Source organism: Hydra viridissima, unplaced genomic scaffold (assembly GCF_058129835.1).
Source record: "Hydra viridissima isolate aposymbiotic clone 2 unplaced genomic scaffold, HvirCarnegie_v1 scaffold_9, whole genome shotgun sequence".
Taxonomy (NCBI): Eukaryota; Metazoa; Cnidaria; class Hydrozoa; order Anthoathecata; family Hydridae; genus Hydra; species Hydra viridissima.
In genome coordinates this window covers 2,275,440-2,299,166 of record NW_028324308.1, presented here as the reverse complement: position 1 = coordinate 2,299,166, position 23,727 = coordinate 2,275,440, and the positions used below count along the sequence as shown (strand labels likewise).

General features: G+C 28.5%; 2 protein-coding genes across 2 annotated transcripts in view; both read right to left on the bottom strand.

Annotated features, from left to right (window-relative positions):
* The window catches only part of LOC149883569 (alpha-1,6-mannosylglycoprotein 6-beta-N-acetylglucosaminyltransferase A-like), a 29,796-nt gene extending 27,292 nt beyond the window's left edge, over positions 1-2,504 (bottom strand). Inside the window, exon 1 of the mRNA XM_090097894.1 lies at positions 2,341-2,504. Within this exon, the coding sequence (XP_089954020.1) occupies positions 2,341-2,389 (49 nt within the window). The 5' untranslated portion in view covers positions 2,390-2,504. The remainder of the gene's footprint in view (positions 1-2,340) is intronic.
* Positions 2,505-20,788: 18,284 nt separating this feature from the next.
* LOC149883568 (uncharacterized) lies at positions 20,789-22,300 on the bottom strand. The gene is made up of 4 exons (XM_090099244.1): positions 22,093-22,300; positions 21,777-21,890; positions 21,157-21,327; positions 20,789-21,052 (listed from the first exon to the last, which is right to left on the bottom strand). The coding sequence occupies exons 1-4, from the start codon at positions 22,183-22,185 to the stop codon at positions 20,816-20,818; spliced, it is 615 nt and encodes a 204-aa protein (XP_089955370.1). The 5' UTR covers positions 22,186-22,300; the 3' UTR covers positions 20,789-20,815.
* Between the last annotated feature and the right edge of the window lie 1,427 nt (positions 22,301-23,727).

Genomic DNA, 23,727 nt, shown 5'->3' with positions numbered 1-23,727 from the left:
ACGATTGCATGATATTGGTTCCAACAGTGACAGATCACGTTCTGGAAGACCAAGAGTTACATCACGGCAAGAAGATACGTTTATTGTTGTGTCCAGCAAAAGAAATAGAAAAATTCCAGCCACAATTTTAACAGCAGAACTCAACAAAACAAGGGTAAAGCCAGTATCAACTGATACTGTAAAAAGAAGACTAAGATCAGTCAACTTAATTGGACGCATTGCTGCACGTAAACCTTTGTTGAGGGCAGTAAATAAGAAGAAAAGATTGGAATGGGCAAAAATGCATAAAAATTGGGGATTAGAAGATTGGAAGAAAGTTCTATGGACAGACGAGAGTAGGTTCGAACTTTTTGGTACCCGACGTCGCGTGCATGTTAGGCATTTACACAATGAAAGAGTGCTTCCTCAATGTATACAAAGTACTGTAAAACATGGAGGTGGTAATATTATGCTTTGGGGATGTTTTGGCAATGGGTTAACTGGAGATTTAGTTAAAATCACATCTACCATGGATAAACACATGTACCATAATATTTTGGTTAAGCACGCGATTCCATCTGGCATTCGTATAATTGGGAAAGGATTCATCATGCAGCAGGACAACGATCCAAAACATGCATCTGGATTATGCAAAAATTATTTGAAACTAAAAGAAAGGGGAAAAGTTTGCAAAATTATGACTTGGCCTCCTCAATCACCAGATCTATCACCCATCGAAAAGTTGTGGGATGAACTGGATCGGAAGATCAGAGAAGCAGGTGAAACATCTTTTATTAATCAGCAAATGCTATGGGAACGTTTGCAAAAAGCTTGGAATGAGATAACAGCGGAAACCATGAATAAATTATTAGCCCGAATGCCAAGATTATGTGCTGCTGTTATACGCTCCAAGGGGTCTCATATTGATGAAAATAAAATTTAACATTTACAACTTTGTATATTAACATTTTCTTGATTTTATATATTTAAAATCATCCTAAAATGTATTGTATTTACTGTCTAATTCATTGTTTAATAAACAATTAAAAATAAACGCAATTTTCTTGCAAACTTTTGTTACTTTATTGAAATATTACAAATGAGCGGAGACTTTTGCACGGTAGTGTATATATATATATATATATATATATATATATATATATATATATATATATATATATATATATATATATATATATATATATATATATATATATATATATATATATATATATATACATATATATATATATATATATATATATATATATATATATATATATATATATATATATATATATATCCTCTTCGTTTTCGATCAAACTTTATTATTTGTTATAAAAATTTGTTATATTTTTGTTTATCATAAAAAAAAAAAATTATGAAAATTTAGTTATAATCATTGTAGTATACTGTTGCATCCTAACTTATCACGCATAGATACGCTTCGTTATTGTTAAAATCATTCGAATACTTAACGCTTTACGTTTTATTATTTCTATAGCTTAAAAAGATAATACTTCTACTTAGATCGTGCATTAAGGGCGATTTTATTGGAACTTCTTATCATTGCCTCGGCTGTTAAACATCAGCTCGTCGCGTTAAAAAAGTCTTAATAATCTGACTTTGCGTCTCAAATTAAGGGGGAAAAAAAGGTTCGTTTTCGTTAATTTGTTCAACACATTTGTTATTCTGCTTAGTCTTTACAGCACAAAATATTAACGGCAAAAGTTTGAACGAAGTTTCAAACCAAAATTTTTAGCTTTTGTAAAAAACCAAAGTTTTCAGTATCAAAATAGTTTCAAACCTAGTACTTGTTTGTTTAACTTTCCGTAAAAGTTGTTTCTAAAAGCTTGTGAATTATATGTTCTCTGTATAATGAACCTTAATAAAGATAATTTTATTTTCAGATCCTTTAGTTTAGAAAACTTAAAAAAACGAGAAAACTAGTTACAGAAAATGCTGAAAAATTTACATGTTAAGATAAAAAAAATCTTAATTAACAATTAAAAAAAAACTATTAGTCTGATATCATTATTATCTAAAACATTGCAAAAAGTAATTTAAGTAAAAATATACATAATTTTAAAATTTTATTATACAATGATGTAATTTAATCAAATAATAAAAACAAAATATTAATTTCTAAAACATATAATTCTTTATTATTACTATTATTATCATTTTAAATTTGTTCGGAGATGTATTATTTTAGTTTGGATGCTATGAATAGGGTGCTACTTTTAGATAATTGTGTCATATAGAGCATTTGTTATATCTTCTAATAAAATAAATAATTTTAATGTATAATATTGTTTATATTAAAATTTATATTATAAACTATAAAAAAATTTTGCTTACGTCTTCCGGCAACAAAAGCTATTAGAGTCCCAATGATGAAAAGCCTCATTTTTAAAAAGAAAGCCTTTTTAACTTTTTTAAAAGTTCACCTTTACTTTGCGTGTATCGTGAAACAAATGCCGATGCTTGATACACCTTTAAAAGCATTACGCTTTGAATTGTGGGATCGGCTAAAATTATAATTTATTAGACTTTAATCCTTTAATGATTTGCGCTACTTAAAATTGAATAGTTTTACAACTAATTGGTTTAAGTATTTCCATATGATAGAAATAAAATGCTCTAAATGCAGTTGTAGCGAAATATTGGGAAAGTCAGAATCTTTTTATCACAGAAACATTTTTCAAAAGTGTTAGAAATAATTTTTCTACTCTTTATTCTTCAGATTTATTATCAGTTTGATTTATTTTAATTAAAAAATAAATATTTAGTATTTTTAGTTGATATGTTTTAAGTAATATATTTATTTTAGTAAAATAAACCAAACTCAACCATAAACTGGTCTGCATACGATAAGGGGCCGATATAAAACCAGTTTTTAAAAAAATGTTTTTAGTGAAGGTAAAAAATTAAATGTAAAATCTTTATTACATACTAAAATAAATAAAACCTAACGTAGTAAGAAGATGCTGTACTTATGGGCGTTAATCTGGGTGAAATACAGATCTGTTCTAAAATCTAAAATCTAACTCTCTTTTCCTCCTATTTTGATCAATAAAAAAAAAATTAGTAAATAAAATATTTAAAGAAACTTTAATTAATCAACTGTTTTAATATTTATCTCTTCAGTTTCTGGAAATTATATGGATAATTTTTAATTTCTTTCATTTTTTGAAATAAACGTTCCGACTTTAATGAATTTGTTCGTTCAGGTCCGTGTAGATGCTTACACGGCGATCTTCTATTTGACTTATTAGCAATGATATAAAGATATTACCTAGATATGGGGTAAAGTGACCAAATTCCAGCCGCATCTTTACAAAATAGTTTCTACAGACATATTAACAAGAAGGTCTATATGAAAACTATGCATTTCTAGAAAGATAAATCTTTCAGCATTTAGGATATAATTACAGCATTTATTGTAAATGAAAATTGTTTGAAAAAACAACGATAACAAAAAGTATATAAATTAGACCAAAATACAGCCACTATGACCAAATTTCAGTCAGGCGTATGCGGAATGAACCTAATTACAGCCAATATCAAAGACAAGCTTTTTACCAATACTTTTATGGGTTGGCATTTAAAATATTTAAAAATTAATTGTATTACTAAATATTGTATCAATAATTTTTTTAAATCCACAAATTAGCCGGTTGACAGATAAACAATAAGTAAAACAGTTTTAGCAAAATTGGATTTACTTAAAGTTTATTTAGGTTAAATTTAAAATGAACATGTTCTTAAACATCAATTAGAAAATGATTGCTTAACTTAATACTAAGCATTAATCAATAAATAAACTTGCCTAAACTTAGTAAGGATGCCTTAACTTGTAAAAAAATATGTTTTCAGGAGATGAGTTGCACCACCTTGTCCAAGGGCAAGAGAAAAAAAAACGTTTACATGTTGGTAACAAATAAAAGGAAATTTTTTTTTAAATGCAAATAAAAACCAAACATAAAACTAGGTTTAATATTTTAAATAAGAACCTATTATGTGTAAATCAGGATAATTAAAGTCAATGTAATAATCTGACCTGCTGTTTTAAAAGATTTGCATAGAATATAATATTTATGTTAAAAAAAAAAAGAATTCAGTGAACTATATAAAAGACTTTTTTAAGCAATAAGAACAAAAATTCATAACAACATAATCAAATTACACATTGTTTTTTTATACTTTTATTGGTTCATTTTTATAGCGAAGGTTTTTTTCTAGGATTATCTTTTGACAATATCTTTGCTTCCTTTATTTTTAAGTTTTGTAGTCTTTTCAATTTACGCATTTCTTTTTCCGTTTCATTTTGAGCTTTTTTTTGTACCTGCTTTAATTGTGACTCATATGCTTCCTTAGAAGTAAGCACAAAAAACTTGTCTGCATACTTAGCTTTTTTGCTTTTTGTAAAATTTGCATCTAAATATGGCAAAATATCATTATCTCCATCTCCTGGATAAGATGAATTTTTAAAAGGGAAATTTGGGGCAAAAGATCGAGTTTTTACAAAATCAGAAGTTAAAGGAGTTGAAACTGTAAAATCAATTTCATACTGATCAATAGGCTGTTCAATTTCAGAGTCAGACATCATCCTAAAGCTGTCTTCAAACTTACTAGTAAATGCAGCTTTATTACTTGCAGCTTTTAGTTTTACAGTTTTCATAATTAGTTCCACTAAACCACCACTTCTATGTTCTGGAATTTCTACTACGGTTATTGGTTCAGCTAAATAGTCATGATTATTTACTATAGCAAATCTTGGGTTGGTAATTATATGTTGTTCCAACTCAATATCCAGTAAAAGTATTTTTGTGCTGTCTGTTGTTTGATTAATCTGCTCAACTGTTGTTGTATTATCAATTGTTTTAATTTAATCAAAGAGATTAGTCACTAACCTGTCTTCAGAATACACATAGTTTGGCAAGTAAGCTTCAGCTGGAATAATTGAAGGATTATATGGAAAGATTCCACATGATTTAAAGCCAGATTCAATATTGGCTTTTGTCATACTTTTATTCCAGGCCTTGGTTAAAAGTCCTGTGAAATTGGCCTTGTTTATTATAACCCCAGGGTGATTAGACATCATATCCTGGGCTGCTTTATTATATGAAACTTTGAATGGCTTAAATACAGTTCGATCGCAAGGTTGAAGCCAATTGCTTGTATATGAGCAGGTAATTCAACAATTTCAATTTGGTTTTGTATGGCCATATCTATTAACTCCACAAAATTGTGGGAATCATGGCCATCCAAAATTAAAACTTGTGGACGTTGTGGTCCAATGTTTTTTAAAAATGTAAGCTCAAACCATAGTTTTGCAATCCCTTGTTTAGTCCAACCAGATTCACTTGGACTCCAGTTGGTTCCTTCAGGGGCATCTAGAACTTGAAAACTTTAAAGGGGTTTTACTGTTTTCCCTTTTGGAACCACATGAGGTGGTAAGGCTCTTCCTGCTGCATTCACACAAACAATTAAAGTAATCATTTCTCAATTTCCACTGGTTCTCATATGTAAATATTTAGTACCTTTTGCAGCAACAATTTTGTGTGCCTTAAAGTCTAGCTGCAGCCCTGTCTCATCCATGTTCCATATTACTTCAGGCTGACAGTCTTTAATGACTTCTTTAAGTGCAGTAAAATAATTTGCCACCTTTATCGGATTCATACATTGATGACGAACTGATGCTGTTGATTCTGGTTGTCGAAGAGTTACTTTTTTGTAATGTCGGTTGTTTAGTAGTCTCCACCATTTATTAGATGGTTTTCCATTCTTAAAAGAATATCCATATTTTCTGGCAAGCTTGCCAGCATATACCATGAATTGTTCTTTACCAAAACCAATGCCCATCCTAGCTCTGTTGTCTGCAAAATCAAGTAACTTTTTTTCAAGATCAAGTGGCATTAAACTTTTTCTTCCTGCTTTTGAACCAATCTCAATTTTTCCTTTTATCCTGCTCTGCAAAGTTGCTCGGGGTACTTTAAAAAATTTAGCAGCAGCTCTAACGGATATTTTAGGTGAAGTAATAACACTGTTTATAGCTTCAAGTAACACTTCCTCTTTATATTTTAAATATTTACCTCGAGTTGGAAGACATTGTTTCTTATTATGAAATTTTTTTTTATTATCAGCCATTCTAAAATGAAAACTTTATATTATAAATTATCAAAATTTTCAATTAAGGATTATTTTCTCATATAATATATCTTATCAGCAATAATCTACATGAAACAATATATATTCAATTATTTAGACTTTTGTTTATCTTTAAGTCTTCGTCCTCATATTTGAAAAATATTACATAAATATTTAACTAAATAAGTCCATATATTTAAGATTGATAACTTTTAGGATATAAATATAACATAAAGTAGTTATATTAAAAGAACAAAATCTAATAATATAAATATCTTACAAGTATGAGTAACTTTTAGACACTCGTGTACCTAATTTCGGTCTTGGCCGGAATAAGGTATAAAACCTGGCCGGATTTAGGTCTTTCTACCAGGTGCATTTAATTGAGAAATACAATCTATAGAAATGACTCAGCATAATTATAGAACTAAAATTGTCTTTTTAAGAAATATATTTATAGTTTAAAATAATTACCATTTCATTAAGTAATAAATATTTAATGTTTATAAGCTTCAAACTGGATGCTTACATAATCTTTTAAATCTAAACTAGTACTTTTTTGAGATAAGTATTTGTTATTATAATACTTCTATTATAAACACCCGCCAACTAAAATAATGTTGGTTTTTTATTGGCTGAGTTCATACCAGTCTCAAAAAATTCGGATTTACAAACATAAAGCAGAAACCAAGACAGAAATATTAAATTTAAAATGTGGCTGAAATTTGGTCACTGGCTGGGATTTGGTCACTTTACCCTGCAACTTCGCCGTATTTAGTGCAGCCAATTTAATATTGCGTAATATGTTGGAGGCCATTTTTATATCGGGCAAAAGCTTTCAGTGGATCAAAGTCGAATGAAAGGAAATTTGCAATTATAAAGTTTTGATTAAAGTTGGAATTAAAGATGATTAGCTAAGAGATGATAAATGTGATGAGTCTATAGCCAATATAAATTTGTATTGGTCAAAGAGGATTGTATTGGCTTACAAACTAAAACAAGCGGCTATTTAAATAGCCACAAATTAAAAAACATATTTAAAAACATATTTGCATTTAGAACTTTAAACGAAAACATCGTAATGTATTTTAATTTTTTATATTTTAAAATTAAATATTTATAAACCCTTAAATAACAATAATTTATTCGTTTGTTGTCTTAATCCAATTGATGACTTCCTTAGCACTTTAGTGGTATAATCCTGGCAGTGGCGTATCTAGGGTATGGCAGGCAGGGCACGTGCCATGGGCGCCAACCTGAAAGGGGCGCAAAAGAGGCTTGGTTGCAATACAATAAGCGAGAATTATATAAAATAAATTAAGAAATAATATATTATATAAAACAAATATATTATATAAAATAAAGTTTGTATCATCATTTATTAAAAAAATTGTAATTAAGTACTTTATGTGGGGGAGGAGGGGCGCGTGATTGGTGTTTGCCCCAGGCGCTATTTACCCTAGGTACGCCACTGAATCCTGGGCATATCTAAACATTCGAATTTTAAAGTAATATTCACTTATCTTTTTAACAAGCTGGCTAGAATGTAGATCTTCATTAACAGTCCAATATTCTATGTCATGGCTATCAAGTCCTTTAAATACTTTTTTTATCATAATTAATTTTTTTTACACAATGAATCATTTTCTGCTTTATATTTCGGTCAGAGGTGATTTTTGGTTTTTTAAAATCTTTACCACTAATGAAGTTAAATATTTTTTCACATGACTCAACAACAGAAATAACATCCCTTGATGGCAAAAACAAACCACCACGATTTTTTACATTATTTAACGAAGAATAAGATTTCACATAGGCATGTTCAAATAATAAAATATCAGTTAATGATTGGGCACAAATATTGCAAGAAATCTTATTTATCAACTTTCTGACTATAAAACCAGAGATATATCCCTATTGCTTCTTTGTAGTTACTCATTTGAAGTTCATCACAGTACAAAGAAACTTCTTCTAAGTCAATATTGTCCTGATCAAAATTATCAACAGAACACAACCTTTTGCTCCAATTAAGAGAAAAAATAGAACCATTGGAATAGGGTTCAAACATTAGGCAGTTTGCATGATTTGATCCAACTATGGAATTTCGCAGCAGAATTCGTTTTAAAGATGACTTTAACTGTACAACATCAGGATTGTTATTGTAACCATTTTTGCCACGAATGCAAGCAAATAGTAGTTCAAGATGATCTTGGGAATACTTGTAAGTAAGAACATACTTAAATGGTTTCTCTGGAAGTGTCAACAGATCGGTGGATAACTTTTCAGTGCTTTTAGCTGCTATAATTAAACCTAAAACAAATGTCTTTCTTCTATGTAAAAGTAAAGGAATGCAATTTTTATCAGTCAACTTGCTTAGATAAGTAATTGTATCATTTAAAAAATCTTTCCAATAAAGTTGATCATGAAGATATAAAGGTTTTTTAAAGTTTTTACTATTTGTATTTCTTGAATTTAGCATGTCAAATAATTTGTCAATAACTCGAATAAAACGGATTGTACCATTTGCTCCCAAGAATGATGGATGTTGAGATACCATTAAAAATTCAATTGCATCAGCAACAGAGCTGCTGAGAGTTTGGCCAGCTATTTTCACATTCATTATGTGTCGATGAAATTCTATGTTTCCTTGAAAGTTTGTTTGCAAATTTCAATCCTTCAAACTCTTGTAATTCAAACAAAGCTTTAATGTAACTCCATTTAATATACTGGCCATCACCATCAATAAAAACACCCAAATCATTAAAAGAATTTCTTGCTAATTTAAGCATATGACATGGATCAAGGAAATTGTGTATCAGTTGGTTGTTATATGAAAAGGTACTGACTATATTGTCAATGTCTTTGCCAAACTGGCATCCAAAGGGGATAACAGAACTTAAATTGGTACTTGTACCATCAAATGTAACACTTTTGATATAAAGTTCATGTGTCAAAGCCAAATTCAAAATGTTTTTGATAAAGGATGTTAAATCACTTGCTTTAACTTTATTTGATAAAACATAACCAATGGGTGTTTTCCAATGTCCTCGCAAGCCAACTAACATGAAAACTAATGCCTCAGTAGCTGGAGTATCAGGTTCGCATACAATAATATCCTTGCCGAAATCACAAAAACCAATATAGTGACCTGAACTTTTGTCATAGATTATACTGTTTTTGATTGCCATAGCATCAATAATGAGGGCACAATATTTAAAGTTTACATCTGTTTTCTGTTTATCACCAAGATAGGCAAAAACATCATGGAATAAACCAGGGTCACAATTTACAGATGATGTCCAATGTGATATTGACCTGGCAGCTGGAAGACACAACATTGGTTGAAGAAAGTTATATGCACGTGGAGAATAAAAATGAAGAGTTAAAGCAAATTTTTTTACTTCATCATTGTATCTGTGACCTTTTGGTTTAACATTTTGATTGAGAAATTGATTTTTAATGATTTCATAAGAGAGTCCAGAAAAATTTTCGCTTAAAACGGTTGCAGCATCTGTAGTCAAATAATTTTTAGATTGTAAATGAGAAATCATGTCTTTTAAAGAACTAATTTTTTTTTCATTTCTTCTTAACTTTTGCTGTAAAGCTTTGACTTTTTTTTTTAATTTTTCTTTTGTTGGTGATAAAGATCTTACAGATAGTGTTGAAGATTGATTAGTTAGGTCAGTACTATGAGTTGTGTTTTCTGGCTGATAATTATGTGTTAAACTATTTTCTTTGTCGGTGTCATTTATAGCAGGATAGACATCAACTTTTTTTCTTTTTGACAACGGTTCAATTTTCGGTAGTGTTCGTATTGTTGGGAGTTTCCTTTTTGGCTTTTGTGTATTTGCAGAAAAAATACAAAAACTGATGGTACAGCATTCAATTTTAAAATTGGTTTATAATGATGATCAACACTTGAAATATTTTTATCTGGGATACAATAATTATAGTCTGCTTCTAAAAAATGGTCGCTACATATACAAGTATATTTAGTTGGGATAAAATTTTCACGATTTAAAGCAACAATCCATGTTTTACACAATTCTGAATTTTTAATAGGAAATTTATGGAAGGATTTTGAGCCGCCTTTTACATATCTACTAGAACATCCATACGCAGCACACTAATTAACCATTGTATGATGAAATTACTAAAAGAAATAATTAACTTAAATGAATGCTAAAGAAAATGAACAGAAATTATGTCGGGATATAACTGTTTTTATTATATGATATATTGACTGTTTTGCCCGATATAATAATGGCCGATTAAAAGTGTAAACAAAAAAATCGGCTTCACTTGCAGCTTATAAAAAAACCCGGAGTTTCCTATCTAGTTATTTATTATACGTCATTACTTATTAGTAAATTTTTCGAGATCGTCCGTGTTTTATCATTCGGTCTTATTTTTTTAAGATTTTTCATTCCGTACTTTCAAGGCCTTCTCAAACAGGCCACAACAGCTCATTTTCCGTAAAATTAGCAAAGGCCGACTTTTTTACGGTTAAAATTACTTTTTATCCTTGCTTTTGTAAACAAACTTTAGAAAGAAATAAAGAGCTTTATTAGGACAAAACATTTTGATTAAATTTCGGAAGCAAATATTGTAGAATTTTTTTTTTACGTTTATAAATAAGTTGATTACAATAAAAATTTAAAGAGTTTAGCTAAAAATGACTAAATAATTTTTATAACTATATGTTATATATATTTTAGCTGTTTAACACTTGTAATACAAATAATAAATTTTTTGATAAAAACAAACAAATATGTTAACTTTATTTTATTAAAATTATTTTGACTTTTTTTAACTCAAAGTATTTTATTTTGAAGTTGAAAGATTTGCTTGTTTTATCAAATATTCCTTCCCAAAATCTTCAGTGTGTTTTTTACAATAATTGTTTAAAAAAATGTTTGCTAAAATGCAGCAAACTTTTTTAACACTTCGAACAAGCAATTGAAATTTACTATTGCAGTTAATAAAAATGTCAATTAATCCTCTCTTGCACAGCAATGGTGAAACTTTATTCACAAGTGTCACTTCAATTATAAAAAAACAATAAATAACAAAGTAGACTAATTTGTCAGAAGGTTCTCTTAGTCTTTCCCTGTTCAAAGAACTAATTAAAGTTCCATATTCTTGAAACATATCAAAGGTGTCTATTTCTTCTAAAATTGAATGTAATTCCGGAAGTTTGTAAGCAATAAAACCTGCAATATATAAAAGCCCTTGTTTGCATTCATTTGGCAACTGAACCTCACATATTGACATATCAAACTACAATTTTCACATATTGACATATCAAACTACACATCAAGTTCACAGTTATCACAGTGGTGGTGAGCAGGAAGAAATATTGTAAAATCTGCTTGCTCGTCTATCAAATTACAAGTTTTGTCGATTCTAAATTTTTGAGTAACATTTTGCACAGTTATCAGATATGTGCCACCTGACACTTGTTGATATTTCCTAAACTGTTTTTCTAGTGCATCTGATTGCATTTGTCCTAGCAATACATAAGATATTCAATAAATACTTGGCACAACTTGCTAATCTTTTAGAAGTTTTTTGCAAAGCACTCACAGTATCCATTATTAACTTTTTCTCTTTTAATTTTGAATTTATGCATTTCAAATTTTCAGCAAAATAAGAAATATAGTTCTCTAAGAAATCTATTTGCTAATCATTGACTGAAGTAATAGGCTTTCTTTGAATATCATTTAATCTAATATATAGACCTTTTGCTTTATGATTTTGATCAGGACTATATCCCAGAAGAGATTATTCATGAGAATGTTTTAAACCCAAGTAGTGAATCTAATGTGAAATTATCTAAATATTTGGATGTAAGCCCAGTACAATTTCAAATAAATAAAACATCAGTAGGTATGCTTAGCGAAGATACTAAGAAATGCCTAAAGCGAAAACATCAACATATATACACTATTGTATATGTGTATACTATACATAGTCTATGTACATAGACTATGTATAGTATACACATATACAATAGTGTATACTGTCATAGTATATACAGTATACAGTACTGTACTGCAGTATGTGTGTGTGTGTGTGTATATATATATATATATATATATATATATATATATATATATATATATATATATATATATATATATATATATATATATATATATATATATATATATATATATATATATATATATATATATATAGTACTGTCACAGTAATCGTCACAGCTTACCTTATTATTACTGGTGTTATCAATACTATAATTATTTTTTATTATTATTATATTGGGCTCACCTACAACCATATATAGCATCAAGAGGAATACAACAAATCTGGGAACCTTCCTTTACTTTTTTATTGTAATGTTCAACTTTTTCTTTTGAATCAATTCTAACGGGGTGAAAATTTAGTCTACAATATTCATTAACAGACTTTTCTGCTTCATCAAAATCTTTATAATTCTTTATAAAAATATCCTCCATTTTTTAATCTTTTGAACTCTAATTAAAACTCTTAACCCTTCTTTCTACAAAAACATTATTCTAAAATAAACTCGTTGTTTTAAGCATGCGCACTTAGCAAAATGAAAGTAAATTTTCAAAAATATTCTAAAAATAGATTTTCACTGTACCTATCAAAAAACGCATCCTTAGGTACAGTGAATTTTCACTGTACTTATAATTAACGAAAATACAGAAAGAAATTATTTTGTTATTTATTTGAACAAAATACAGACACGCAATTGTTTCTTTAAAGTTAAATAATTTTGCAGACCTGGAATCTTGTGACGCATTCGGTTAAAAATTCTAAAAAAAGACTGATTTTTTAAATAGTAAATTCTACATAACAAAAATAACAAACCTTTCTCTTTCTACTTTTCTTAATAAAACAGGTCTTATTTTTCCTAATTGTAAAAAAAAATCAAAATTCCTTCGTTCCTTAGTGTGTATTTTTAAATGCCCCCGAACGTCGGTAATCTGCCCCCGAACGTCGATAATCTTAAAAGTGCATTTTATTTGCATGGTTTCGTCAAAACAACATTTTTTTTTTTTGAAAACAAAAGAACAACGTTCTTACTGTATAACGCACAAGTTTTTGTTTACAAAGTTAGGTGAATTCGCATTGTATAAAACATTTTAAATAGGTTACATGGAGTTGTTTCACTATTTGGTAATTTCCAGATCCACGGATATTAGGAAAATCTATATACGAAAGATCGCCGTGTTAATAATATTGGATTTTATTTAATAATTAGAAACATATGACAATCTGGTTGTCCAATCGTAACTTTTTTATGAATCAATTGTGATAAGGAAAATAGTTCATTTTCGTGAACACAATTGATTTTTTTTTTTTATTGATCAAAATTTCTCTTCTCTTTTCAAGGAAAAAACTTGTTTTTATTATTCATTCTAGTAGATACAAATATAAAATTAGAACTTGATGGCAAAGTAAAGTTGTTATAATATAAAATCATCTTATTTCATCTTTTACTATTTATGTACCACAGCAAGCAAAAAACATTAGAATATCTTTTGTTTCTTAAACTTTGGCTTAGCTTTTTCAATAAAAGAAGCTTATTCCATATAAAGCTAAATTTTTATCAGGATTATATTTTGTTCTTTATATTTTATAAAAATTCAATATATGTAGATATAGATAAAATTTGATTATCCTTTTTATTAAATCAGGTAAACTGGAAATTTTCGTTATGTTTGCCATTACTTACTAAAACATTTCATTTTATAAATAACAACTTTTTATTTATGAAAACAAAGAAAGTTAAAATTTTATCATGTATGACTGCAGATACTTGGTACATATGACAACAGATAGTTTGACTGTTGTTCCAGTTTTAGTTAACTGAAGATTAAATAGCTTACAATATCACTTAGCAACAAAAATAATAAGGTGAAAACTGCCTTTGCTTGCTACTTTTTTTTTAATAACCTTCCGATAATAAACAATGAGGAGCTCTTTATTTTCATTGATCCTACTCACAAATTCAATAGCGTTTTTGACATTTTTACGTGTCTTAAAATGTTTCTTGTTCTAATATACACCAAGAGATTTGTTAATCAACTTTGAGTTACACCTTCTGGTTTAAAATGTATCAATGCAGATTTTAACAATATTTTACAGATTTTTTAATATGGGAGGAAAAACCGCTCGAAAGTTGCCCGTCATTTATCAAAACAATGCTTTGAGCTTACAAATATCCAAAAAATATCAGTAATACTGTTACATAATATTCCATGAAAAAATTGCTTGTGTCTAAACTTTTAGAACAAAAATAGATATTTACAAAGTTCTACTTGGAATACTAATAACAATTTAATAGAAGGATTTATGAAAGTTTGAAAAGCAGGAAATGTGAAACCTCCAGTTGCTGTTTGACACAAACGAGAAATACTTATGAAAGCAATTCGATTACCTTTTGATCAAAAATTAGTTGTTTTGAATAATGTTAAATAAGCCTGTATTAGGAATAAATTCCTAATACAAGGCTTATCCTACATTCACAACATTTTACAAAGAAAACTTTGAGTCATTGAGGGGGAAAAAATTGCGTTTTTTTGTTAATACAGGTAGTTTTATTAACATTTTAGTAGCATATCTTTTATCCAACAGTATTAACTTTTTTTTAACAAAATAAAGTGATCTACTGTATCATAAGCTATTTTTTAATCAACAAGTACACCACATCAAAGTAAATATCTTCAAAAGCTTAACTAACTATTTCAGTCATATTAATTAGAGCATAAGTTGTAGAGTGATTATGACGAAATTCATATAAGTTTATATAAAATCATTCACATTTTTCCCGGAAAGCAAACAATTAATTATGCATCGCTTTTTAAAGAAATAATTTACATTAGAAAGCAGGAAGATAGTTGCCCAGATAGCAAGCACAAGTTGGCCCGACTTCGGGCCATCGTATTATCGGCTAGAAAAATTACATTAAAGCATTCACTAAGGTTTTCTGCGCTTTGCTTACTCAATAGTTGCTTTTTTTTGAAAATTAACATAATTATGTCCAATTATTTTTGGTTTAGTTATTTTTTTTTTTTATTATTTTTACTTCTATGCCTAGTAAATATTCTTCTGTTATTATTTTTATATATTTTTACTCTTAATAAATAATCTTTGTTTATCATTTTTATATATTTTATACATTAATGATAAATAATTATAAATAATTGATAATAATCTTTGATTTCACTTGATAAATAATCTTTATTTGTTAAGTATAAGTAATAATTTTATTAAGTTTTTTTTTACATCTACTTTTTTATTTTGTTTTGTTTTTTCACTTATTATTTTTATTACTTTTTTTTATTACGTTTAAGCATAATATAAGTATAAGAAATGGAAGTGAAACGCGTTGTTATTTTTGGGAACCATTAATACTTTTTTTTTTACTAAGTTTTTTGTCGTGAATAAAGTCTTAAGGATGTAATTAGCGTGTACGAAGATGTTAATGTTTGTAGGTACCAATGTGTGTAGGTGTTAATGTATGTAATTGTTATTGCATTAAATGTGTGAAAATGACGCGATTGTAAAAATGTATAAAAAGAATGTATTTTGTAAAATGTACTGATTCGCAGTCAGATGTAAAATATATTATCAAGTTCAAAAAGTGACTCTTTAGTGTCTCAGCGAAAGTCTAAATAATTCCCCACATTTTTTTACGTTTACGTTGATTTTTTTTTTAATTTTTTTATTTTATTACATTTTTTTATAATGTTTCAACATTTTAAATATAATATAATAAAAGAAATGGACATGAAACTTAATATTTTTGCAAACATGTTTAATAATTAAGCGCGCGTTTTGTTAAAAACCCAAATGTTATTATATATTAAACAGCAATTAATTATATTTCAACAAGTCTCTTAACGACGCACAGTGGAAAATTGAAGAGCAACAGCATATCATAAATGTTTGTTACTAATGTCGCTACTGTCATTAAATTTCAATTTTATTTAATAGTTTAATGGTCAATCATTACTATAATGCAGGAATTTCACATAACTTTATGTAAAAATAAAAGATTTGAAGCCCTATTGTTTATAACTTTTGCGGATGTTCATTTCAAACCTGTTCGCTTCATCACTCTAAAAGTTAATTTTCTATAAAACTTTCTAGGAATAAGTATAAAGTATTATACATTTTTGAAAAGCTCATGTTATGGAGATTTTAAGAAAATTATACATTTTTACTTATATGGTTCAGTTTAGGAGTAATTATTTGAACAATAAAATAAATAAAAAAAAAAATATTCTTCAAGTTCACTGAGACTTTTGGTAGTTACCCAAGCTTCCCCACGCTTTACATTTAATGTAGTATTGTAGCCTAGGTGTTTATTAAAAACATGTATAAGAATGAGTTGCAGAAACGTGCGGTTTCCGAAGTTATCGAGAAAATAGTGATAAAAGTAAAAAAACAGAAAACCGCTTTTTATCGTGGTTTCAAATTTTGTTCATTTATAACAATAGCTTGGTATATGTTTTTTAATTTATTATCAATTTTTTTTTGATACCATGGCATTGTTTTATTTTTGCACTCCTTTTGTGGTGAATGTACACTGCCAATATATAAAGAATTGAAACATTTATATCAGTATAACAAATTCATAGTGGAAATTAAATCGACTCGTTTGAGTATTGAATATTACTTAAGTTACTTTTGTGACTTGTTAAAATGACAACTTTTAAGTGTTTGAAATGTAAATTATTGCTTTCCTATATTGATGGAGGAAAGACAGTTGAGGCACTGTCAACAATTTTAAAAGAAAATTATCAACTTTCTGAGGACAACTTGTGTTTCATCATTAGTGATATTTAAAGGCACATTGTTCCGTCTTTTAATAAACGATGGATACTGGCGTCACGGAAAAAGGAAGCTTTTTTATCTAAGAACAGTGATTGGTTGGATATTAAGTATCTTTACCTAACTCAGAAGAGGCAATTACCGACTCCACGCCATCTACTTCTTTTGAAAAACGCGGAAGGCCGTGGGTGTCTTATGGAGATTCGTCAGAATCCAGCAAAAAAAGAAAAAATTCCATGTTACTTAAGGAATATGGATTCGAGCATATCTTTAATACATATCTTCAGGCATTGCATTCAATAGGAGAAGAAGCAGAAGCAAAACTTGTGGAATCATTAAGGATTGCTGATAAAGACAAAAAAAAATTAATATCGAGTTTTATGGAAAACGCAAGCCAGAAAAATATGCTAACTGATGAAGAAGCACTCAGCGTGTTTATTGATTAAGATTTAACAAAAGCACAATATTTGTACATGAGGAAGGTGACAAATGAACGAAACTGTTCCATATTTCCACCATATTGTAAAATTCAAGAAATTAAACAGACCTGCTATCCACCATCTTCTGCAATAGAAATTAAGAACACACATCCGAAAATTCTGGAACTGCAAGATTTATTGGATCACACTGTAGCTAGAATTTTGACCATAGATTCCGTGTACAGTATTGAATTCAAGCATTTACTTTCATATAGTAAATGGGCCTGTGATGGTTCCTCTGGCCAAAGCCAATACAAGTAGAAACTTCCAGAGGAATCTGAACTTATTTCTGATTCAAATTTGTTTACTAGTTCTTTGGTGCCTATCAAACTAATTGATAAAGTAACTGGCGCAGTTGTTTGGCAAAATCCGGCACCTTCATATGTTCGTTTTTGTCGACCTATATGCATAGAATTCTGCAAAGAGACTTCCAAGAAAAATAAAGCCATTGTAGATGAAGTAAAGAGCCAAATAAATTCTTTGCGTGAAATGTGCAAGAACTTGATGAAGATACTCTGCAGCTTTTGAAAGTCAACGAACTGATTTCCGGAACTGAAAGTCCCTATGTAGTTATGATATAGTACCTTTAAGGTGGTACCAGGGTAAAAAACGGCTATTTTTGATAAAATTTTGAAAAATACCAAAATTAATGCTTTGAATTCTTAAATCTACCTATTTCAATAAGCGTTTTGCAAAAAGTCAAAAATCTTCTTAACTTTAATCAAATTTGGCCTTTTTTTAAAGAGCAGTTTGGTTCTTGCTTCATAACAACGACCTTAGAAACGCCTTTTTTCTCTCTAAATCTAAATTTTTCAGAAAAAATAACTTTTCATAGAAAATAGATAATGGGCTGAAATTTTACAGGTTTAAAGATGAACATATTACGAATGTTGTCTGTGAAGCAAATTTTTGTTATTTTTTATTTAAAACTCATTTTTATCATGCTTTGGTCCCAAACTACCCTTAGTTTTATATCTTAAAGTTCGAATGTCAACCTGATAAAATTAAAAATGTTTTAAAAAATTCTGTTTCATAGACAACATTCTTAATACATTAAAGAATTCATGTTCAAATCTTCAAGCAGTTTTGACTCTTTTTGAGTTAGTTATATTAGATGAAAGAATAAGCAGTTTTGGGGGTTACATAACACTAATTATGCGCATAATTAATGACGTCATCACTAAAAAATTTTTTTTGGGCTACTGTTTTATATATTTTTTTTGTTCATTAATAGAAAAGAGCTAAAGTCTATTAATAGCTTTCAACTTCTTGTTAAAAAGTTACCTTTACCCTGGTACCACCTTAATATACCTATACATTATTTCGTCGCCTTAGAGGGCAGAGGTTCTATCTCCATGTTGTGCTCAAATTCAACTATGACTTTAAGGGACATCTTCAATGTTAATAATTTCAAAAAAGTTGAGTTATTCCTATCATGTTTGATAGTTCTAATTGATCAAAAAACATTAACACTAACAAAAAATGAAATTGCTGATTTATGCTTAATGCTCAAACTTTGTTTTTGTTCTCCTGCAAAACTACCCAAAATGGAGATAGAACCTCTGCCCTCTAAGGCGACGATTTCATAAAAGCAACTATTTAAAAATTGTTATTAAGAAACTGTTTTAAATATTTCTATAATTAGTAGGTAAGCACTTTATGTATTTTTCGTCGTTTATAATAATTTTAAGGTATTTTCATACATTTGTAAAGCATTGTGTTAAAGTGTAAATTAACAATCTGCCAATTTTTAAGTTTTTGATTTTTATTTATTTATTTTTGATATTGTATTACAAAAAATTCTTATAAAAAGTATTTCTCAAGAAGCGTCATATACTACTTTACATTTGTGCAAAATTTCAAATCTCTATTTTTAGTAACAAAAAAGTTATCGATTTTTGGTCCGAAACACACCTTTATTTTCCACTGTGCGACGCTACGGTAACTTGCTTAAAGATCACGTAGTTTTGAAAAATTTGCACAAATTGGTTAAGTTTAAATATAAACTAAGTTTATAGGTTTGTTATGAAAGTTAGCGATAAAAGTAGTTTGTATCAGAGTTGCCAGATTGACCACTATGTGGCCAAATCCGTAAATCTGGCCACTGCAAAAAATAATCGACCGATCGGCAATTTAGCTTTTTTGGGTTTATTATTTCATTATTATTTAATTTCTTAATTGGCTTAATAAGATTTTTTAATTCTTTTAAGTGTAAAATAATGTTATTTTCAAGCTTTTACAATGTTATTGTTATGAATCAATAATTTAATTCAGATATAATTTATAAAATGATAGTATAAGCAGTTGAACATATTTAATGTTGTTTTATAACTTTTATTAACAATTCTGTTAAAAAAACGAAACAAGAACAACAGTTTGATTGTATTTATTTTTAGAATCTAAAAAAGTTTATTAGCATCATTATCAGAAAAATGGAAGAGTTCTTACGATACTAATTACCAATATAAGTAGATATGAGAGCAAAAGTTTTTATAACTTTTATAATGTAAAATATATAAGGTTGACAAAACATGTTATTTCTCTTTTTACTGAAAGATGATTTTGTTGAGAAATGTTATTTCTCCTTCATTGAAAGATGAAAACATAAAAAAGAAAAAAAAATATGCCTTAATAAGAGATGAATCTACTGACATTTCAGCAAGTAAACATTTGTGCATTTTTAGTGACAAGAATCAAAGATGTGTCACCTAAATATTTCAAACTTAAGTGCATCTGTCTGTCATTACACTGTAAAAAATGTCACGGCAAATTGTCTAATAAAACTGCCATGTCACGAAGCCCGATTTAACGCGCGACATCAAGGATTAAAACTGTCACAACTTTTAGATAATAAATTTGGCGTGACATTTATAATTAAAGTAGTCACGCGACTTTTGTTAATAAAGTATGGCGTGACACTTAAATTTTTTATTTGTCACAGGACATCTAAAACACTATCGGGTCGCATGTCACCAAGCCCGATTTAACGCGCCACATTAAGAGAAATTAAATGTGGCGCGTTAAATCGGACTTGGTGACATGCGACACGATAGTGTTTTAGATGCGCCGTGACAAATAAAAAATTCAAATGTCACGCCATACTTAATTTTAAAAATCGCGTGACTAATTTAATTTACTAATGTCTCAACTTAATAAATAAATTGAATAAATGGCACACTTTACTTAAATAAAATAAATAAAAAGACCAAAAAAGTAATAAAAATTATATTTTATTTTTTTAAAAAGAAACCATCATCAAATATAAACATAAATATTTAATTTTGAAATTTCCTAATGTTTTTATTTGAAGAGTTAAACAGTTTAAAAATATAAAGATACCACAACACTTTTCACAACACTTTGCATTTTTTTAGCTAAAGTTTATTAGTACAAGCAAATGGTATTTGCAAGACATAATGCTGCAACAGTCCCAAAACTCCTCCAAATGATCTTGGGTACGAGAGGTCCATGATATAATAATACGCGATAAGTTGAAGCACATGTAGTGAATCATTATGCCGATGACTTATTGCTATTACTTTCCCTTTGTCAACAAATGTTACATTTTCTCCTAAAATAAGTTGCGGCCCAGGAGAAGAAACATCTGCAGCCTAAAAATTTTTTAAAAAGTGAAATTAAGTTTACCTTAATAACATACATTACAAAAATCAAAATATCAAAATATAAAAAAGCAACAACTTTTTGTTAAACTTACACTAACAATAACAATTGGACACAACACCCCTCTTCTGGTAGTGTTCTTATGAAATTGTATTAGGGCAGATGGAAAATCTATGCCGGGATACAACTTTTGAACAACTTGCAATAGCCTATCTAATGCTGCTTCTTTGGTAACTATGTTCATTCTTTCATATTTGTCCATGATCTAAAAAAGTTGCAACCACATAAAGAACATTTTGTTAAAAGTGCACAAGACACAAATTTATTAAAGAAATGAAAAAAACTTCACACTCGTAAAATTTTCTGAAAAAAATTTTAATGTTAAATTTTCTGTTTTATAAAAAATCGCCCCTTGAACAAAAGTTTAAAGAAAAAAGTAAACTATTTGAATGAAAATAATAAATCAAGTTTTAAAGGTTCATACTAGTTTTATTCATGAAACACATATTATAATAAATTATATCAATGAAAAAAATATTTGTGTTTTGGTCACATATTCACAATTGAAAGTTCAGACTAACTCTGATCTCCCCCATTGGGAATGGGAGGGAGTGCATATATATATATATATACATATATATGCGTTTAACAAAAAGCGATTCATATATCCATATTATCGTCAATGTGTCAATAATATAAGTATTATTTGCTTACAATTTCTGGATAGAACAGGTGCTCTTTGTGTTCTGAATATGGCAAAGAACAGTGCATATTCCTAACTAAACAACATATGTGTTCAATATCAGGAACTTTTTGTACCAAAGCAAACTAACATGCAAAAAAATTGGATTAACTCTAAATTAAACCTTATTAAATTCTTACTGTATAATTTAGGTAAATTTTTATTAAAAAAATATTGATAAAAAAACATTTCTTTTGAAAAAGGTATTATGGGTATCACTTTTCTATCTTCATTAAGTGAGCTATCATTTATTCCTGAAATGTTAAGCATTCTGTAAGCATTTTTTACCTCTATCAAACTTTTTAAACAACGCTCGCGTTGCTTCTGAATTACATTCGACACACATTTTACAACTCCACCCTGAAAAATAAAATTTATCATTTGAATATTATCTAGCTTTGTGTAACAAATGGATATGTTACATACACCTGAAGATTAAAAAAAAATTATCATTTTACCTTTATTTGGAATAATAACCTATGCTGTGCTTAATTAAACATCAAATAGAATTAATGCTATGAACTATTTATTGGTTTTTACAATTTATTTTTGCATAAATTGTTTCGCCGATGTGTTAATGAAAATTTAAAAATATGATAATAGTATATAAGTGGTATAACTCAAACTTACTGCACCCTCTTCTCCAAAAGTACAGTTTGGATATTACTGTTTCAAAAGTACAGTAACAATGATAATATTTTTTTCTTATTGAAGGCATTCACTTGGGAAGACACCCTTCAAGGTGATGTGCCAATTCATTACAGATATCTTTTAAAGTGTGTTTACGGCAAGGCACCAAACCGTTTAAATAACTGCTGCATTCCATTGAAAAGATAGGTAACTAATAATAAAAATATATAAATATATAGACAGAATAAACATTTCTAATGCTTAGATGACATTTTAGCAAATATATATTCTATATACATTTAAACGCTTATATATAAATGAACAGTTTATAAGTGATCTTATAAAGTTAATAAGAATTATTAACTGTTGAAATAATATCACCAACTTGGTATGCAACTGAACCAATCACAATTCTTTTTTTAAAATGTTGAGTCTGCCGTAAAAAGGATAAGGAATCAGTTGACCATTATCATCAAGGAAGTTTAAAATTGTGTTCCACCGAAGATGTTGACAAAGTGATTTGGCAATGTTTTTAAACTTTTACCAACGTACACTTTTTATTTTATTGTGCTTTGCTTCAAAAGTCATGCAAAATTGATTTTTTAGTGGACCAAATTGATGCATTTGTTCAACAAAATGAAGTAAAAAATGATGTTTTGGTATCAGATTATTTGGCCATAGTAAAGCACATGATTTGTTATGCTTTTCAATAAGAGCTTGTAAATCCAAAACAGTTCTATTTGTAGTTATTGGTGACAAAATAAGTTGAAGAATTTCCAAAAGATCAAGAAAATTAACGTAATGAGGATCATTGCAATCGCTGTATTGTCCAAGAAAAGTGGAATGATACGAGCAAGAATCAAAATTTGAGCAGATGTTTGAGACCCTGAAATATCAAAGGTAGTTGGATAAATATTAGGCTTATCTCTGGCTTCAGAGTATGAATAAGGAAACTATTTAAGTGCAGCTAATGAGTATATATGTTTTTCACAAATATGTAATCGCAGCAGAAGACATAGTTCATGGGGCACTAGTCCTTTTAGTAAAATGTGCATGGGATCATGTGGTGTGTTTTCAATAATATCAAAAGCGGTGATTAATAAAAGTGCACTCTCATAGTTTATGCCATAAAATCTTGACCAATAGAGTTTATACTACTAAACCTGTAATAAAATTATCAGAACAAACTCTAGAATAATTTATATAGAAATTCATCTTTTCAGGTTTTATTGCAATAAACCAGTTACTTTTAGCACAATAAGAGTTAACATTTTAGTGCAACAAAAAATTCTG

Coding starts and splice junctions, on each gene's coding strand:
- LOC149883568 (XM_090099244.1), bottom strand. CDS start 22,185: ATGATAAATTTTATTTTTCAGGGTGGAGTTGTAAAATGTGTGTCGAAT. Junction 21,891..22,092: donor GTTTAAAAAGTTTGATAGAG/GTAAAAAATGCT, acceptor TTTGCATGTTAG/TTTGCTTTGGTACAAAAAGT. Junction 21,053..21,156: donor GTCCAATTGTTATTGTTAGT/GTAAGTTTAACA, acceptor AAAAATTTTTAG/GCTGCAGATGTTTCTTCTCC.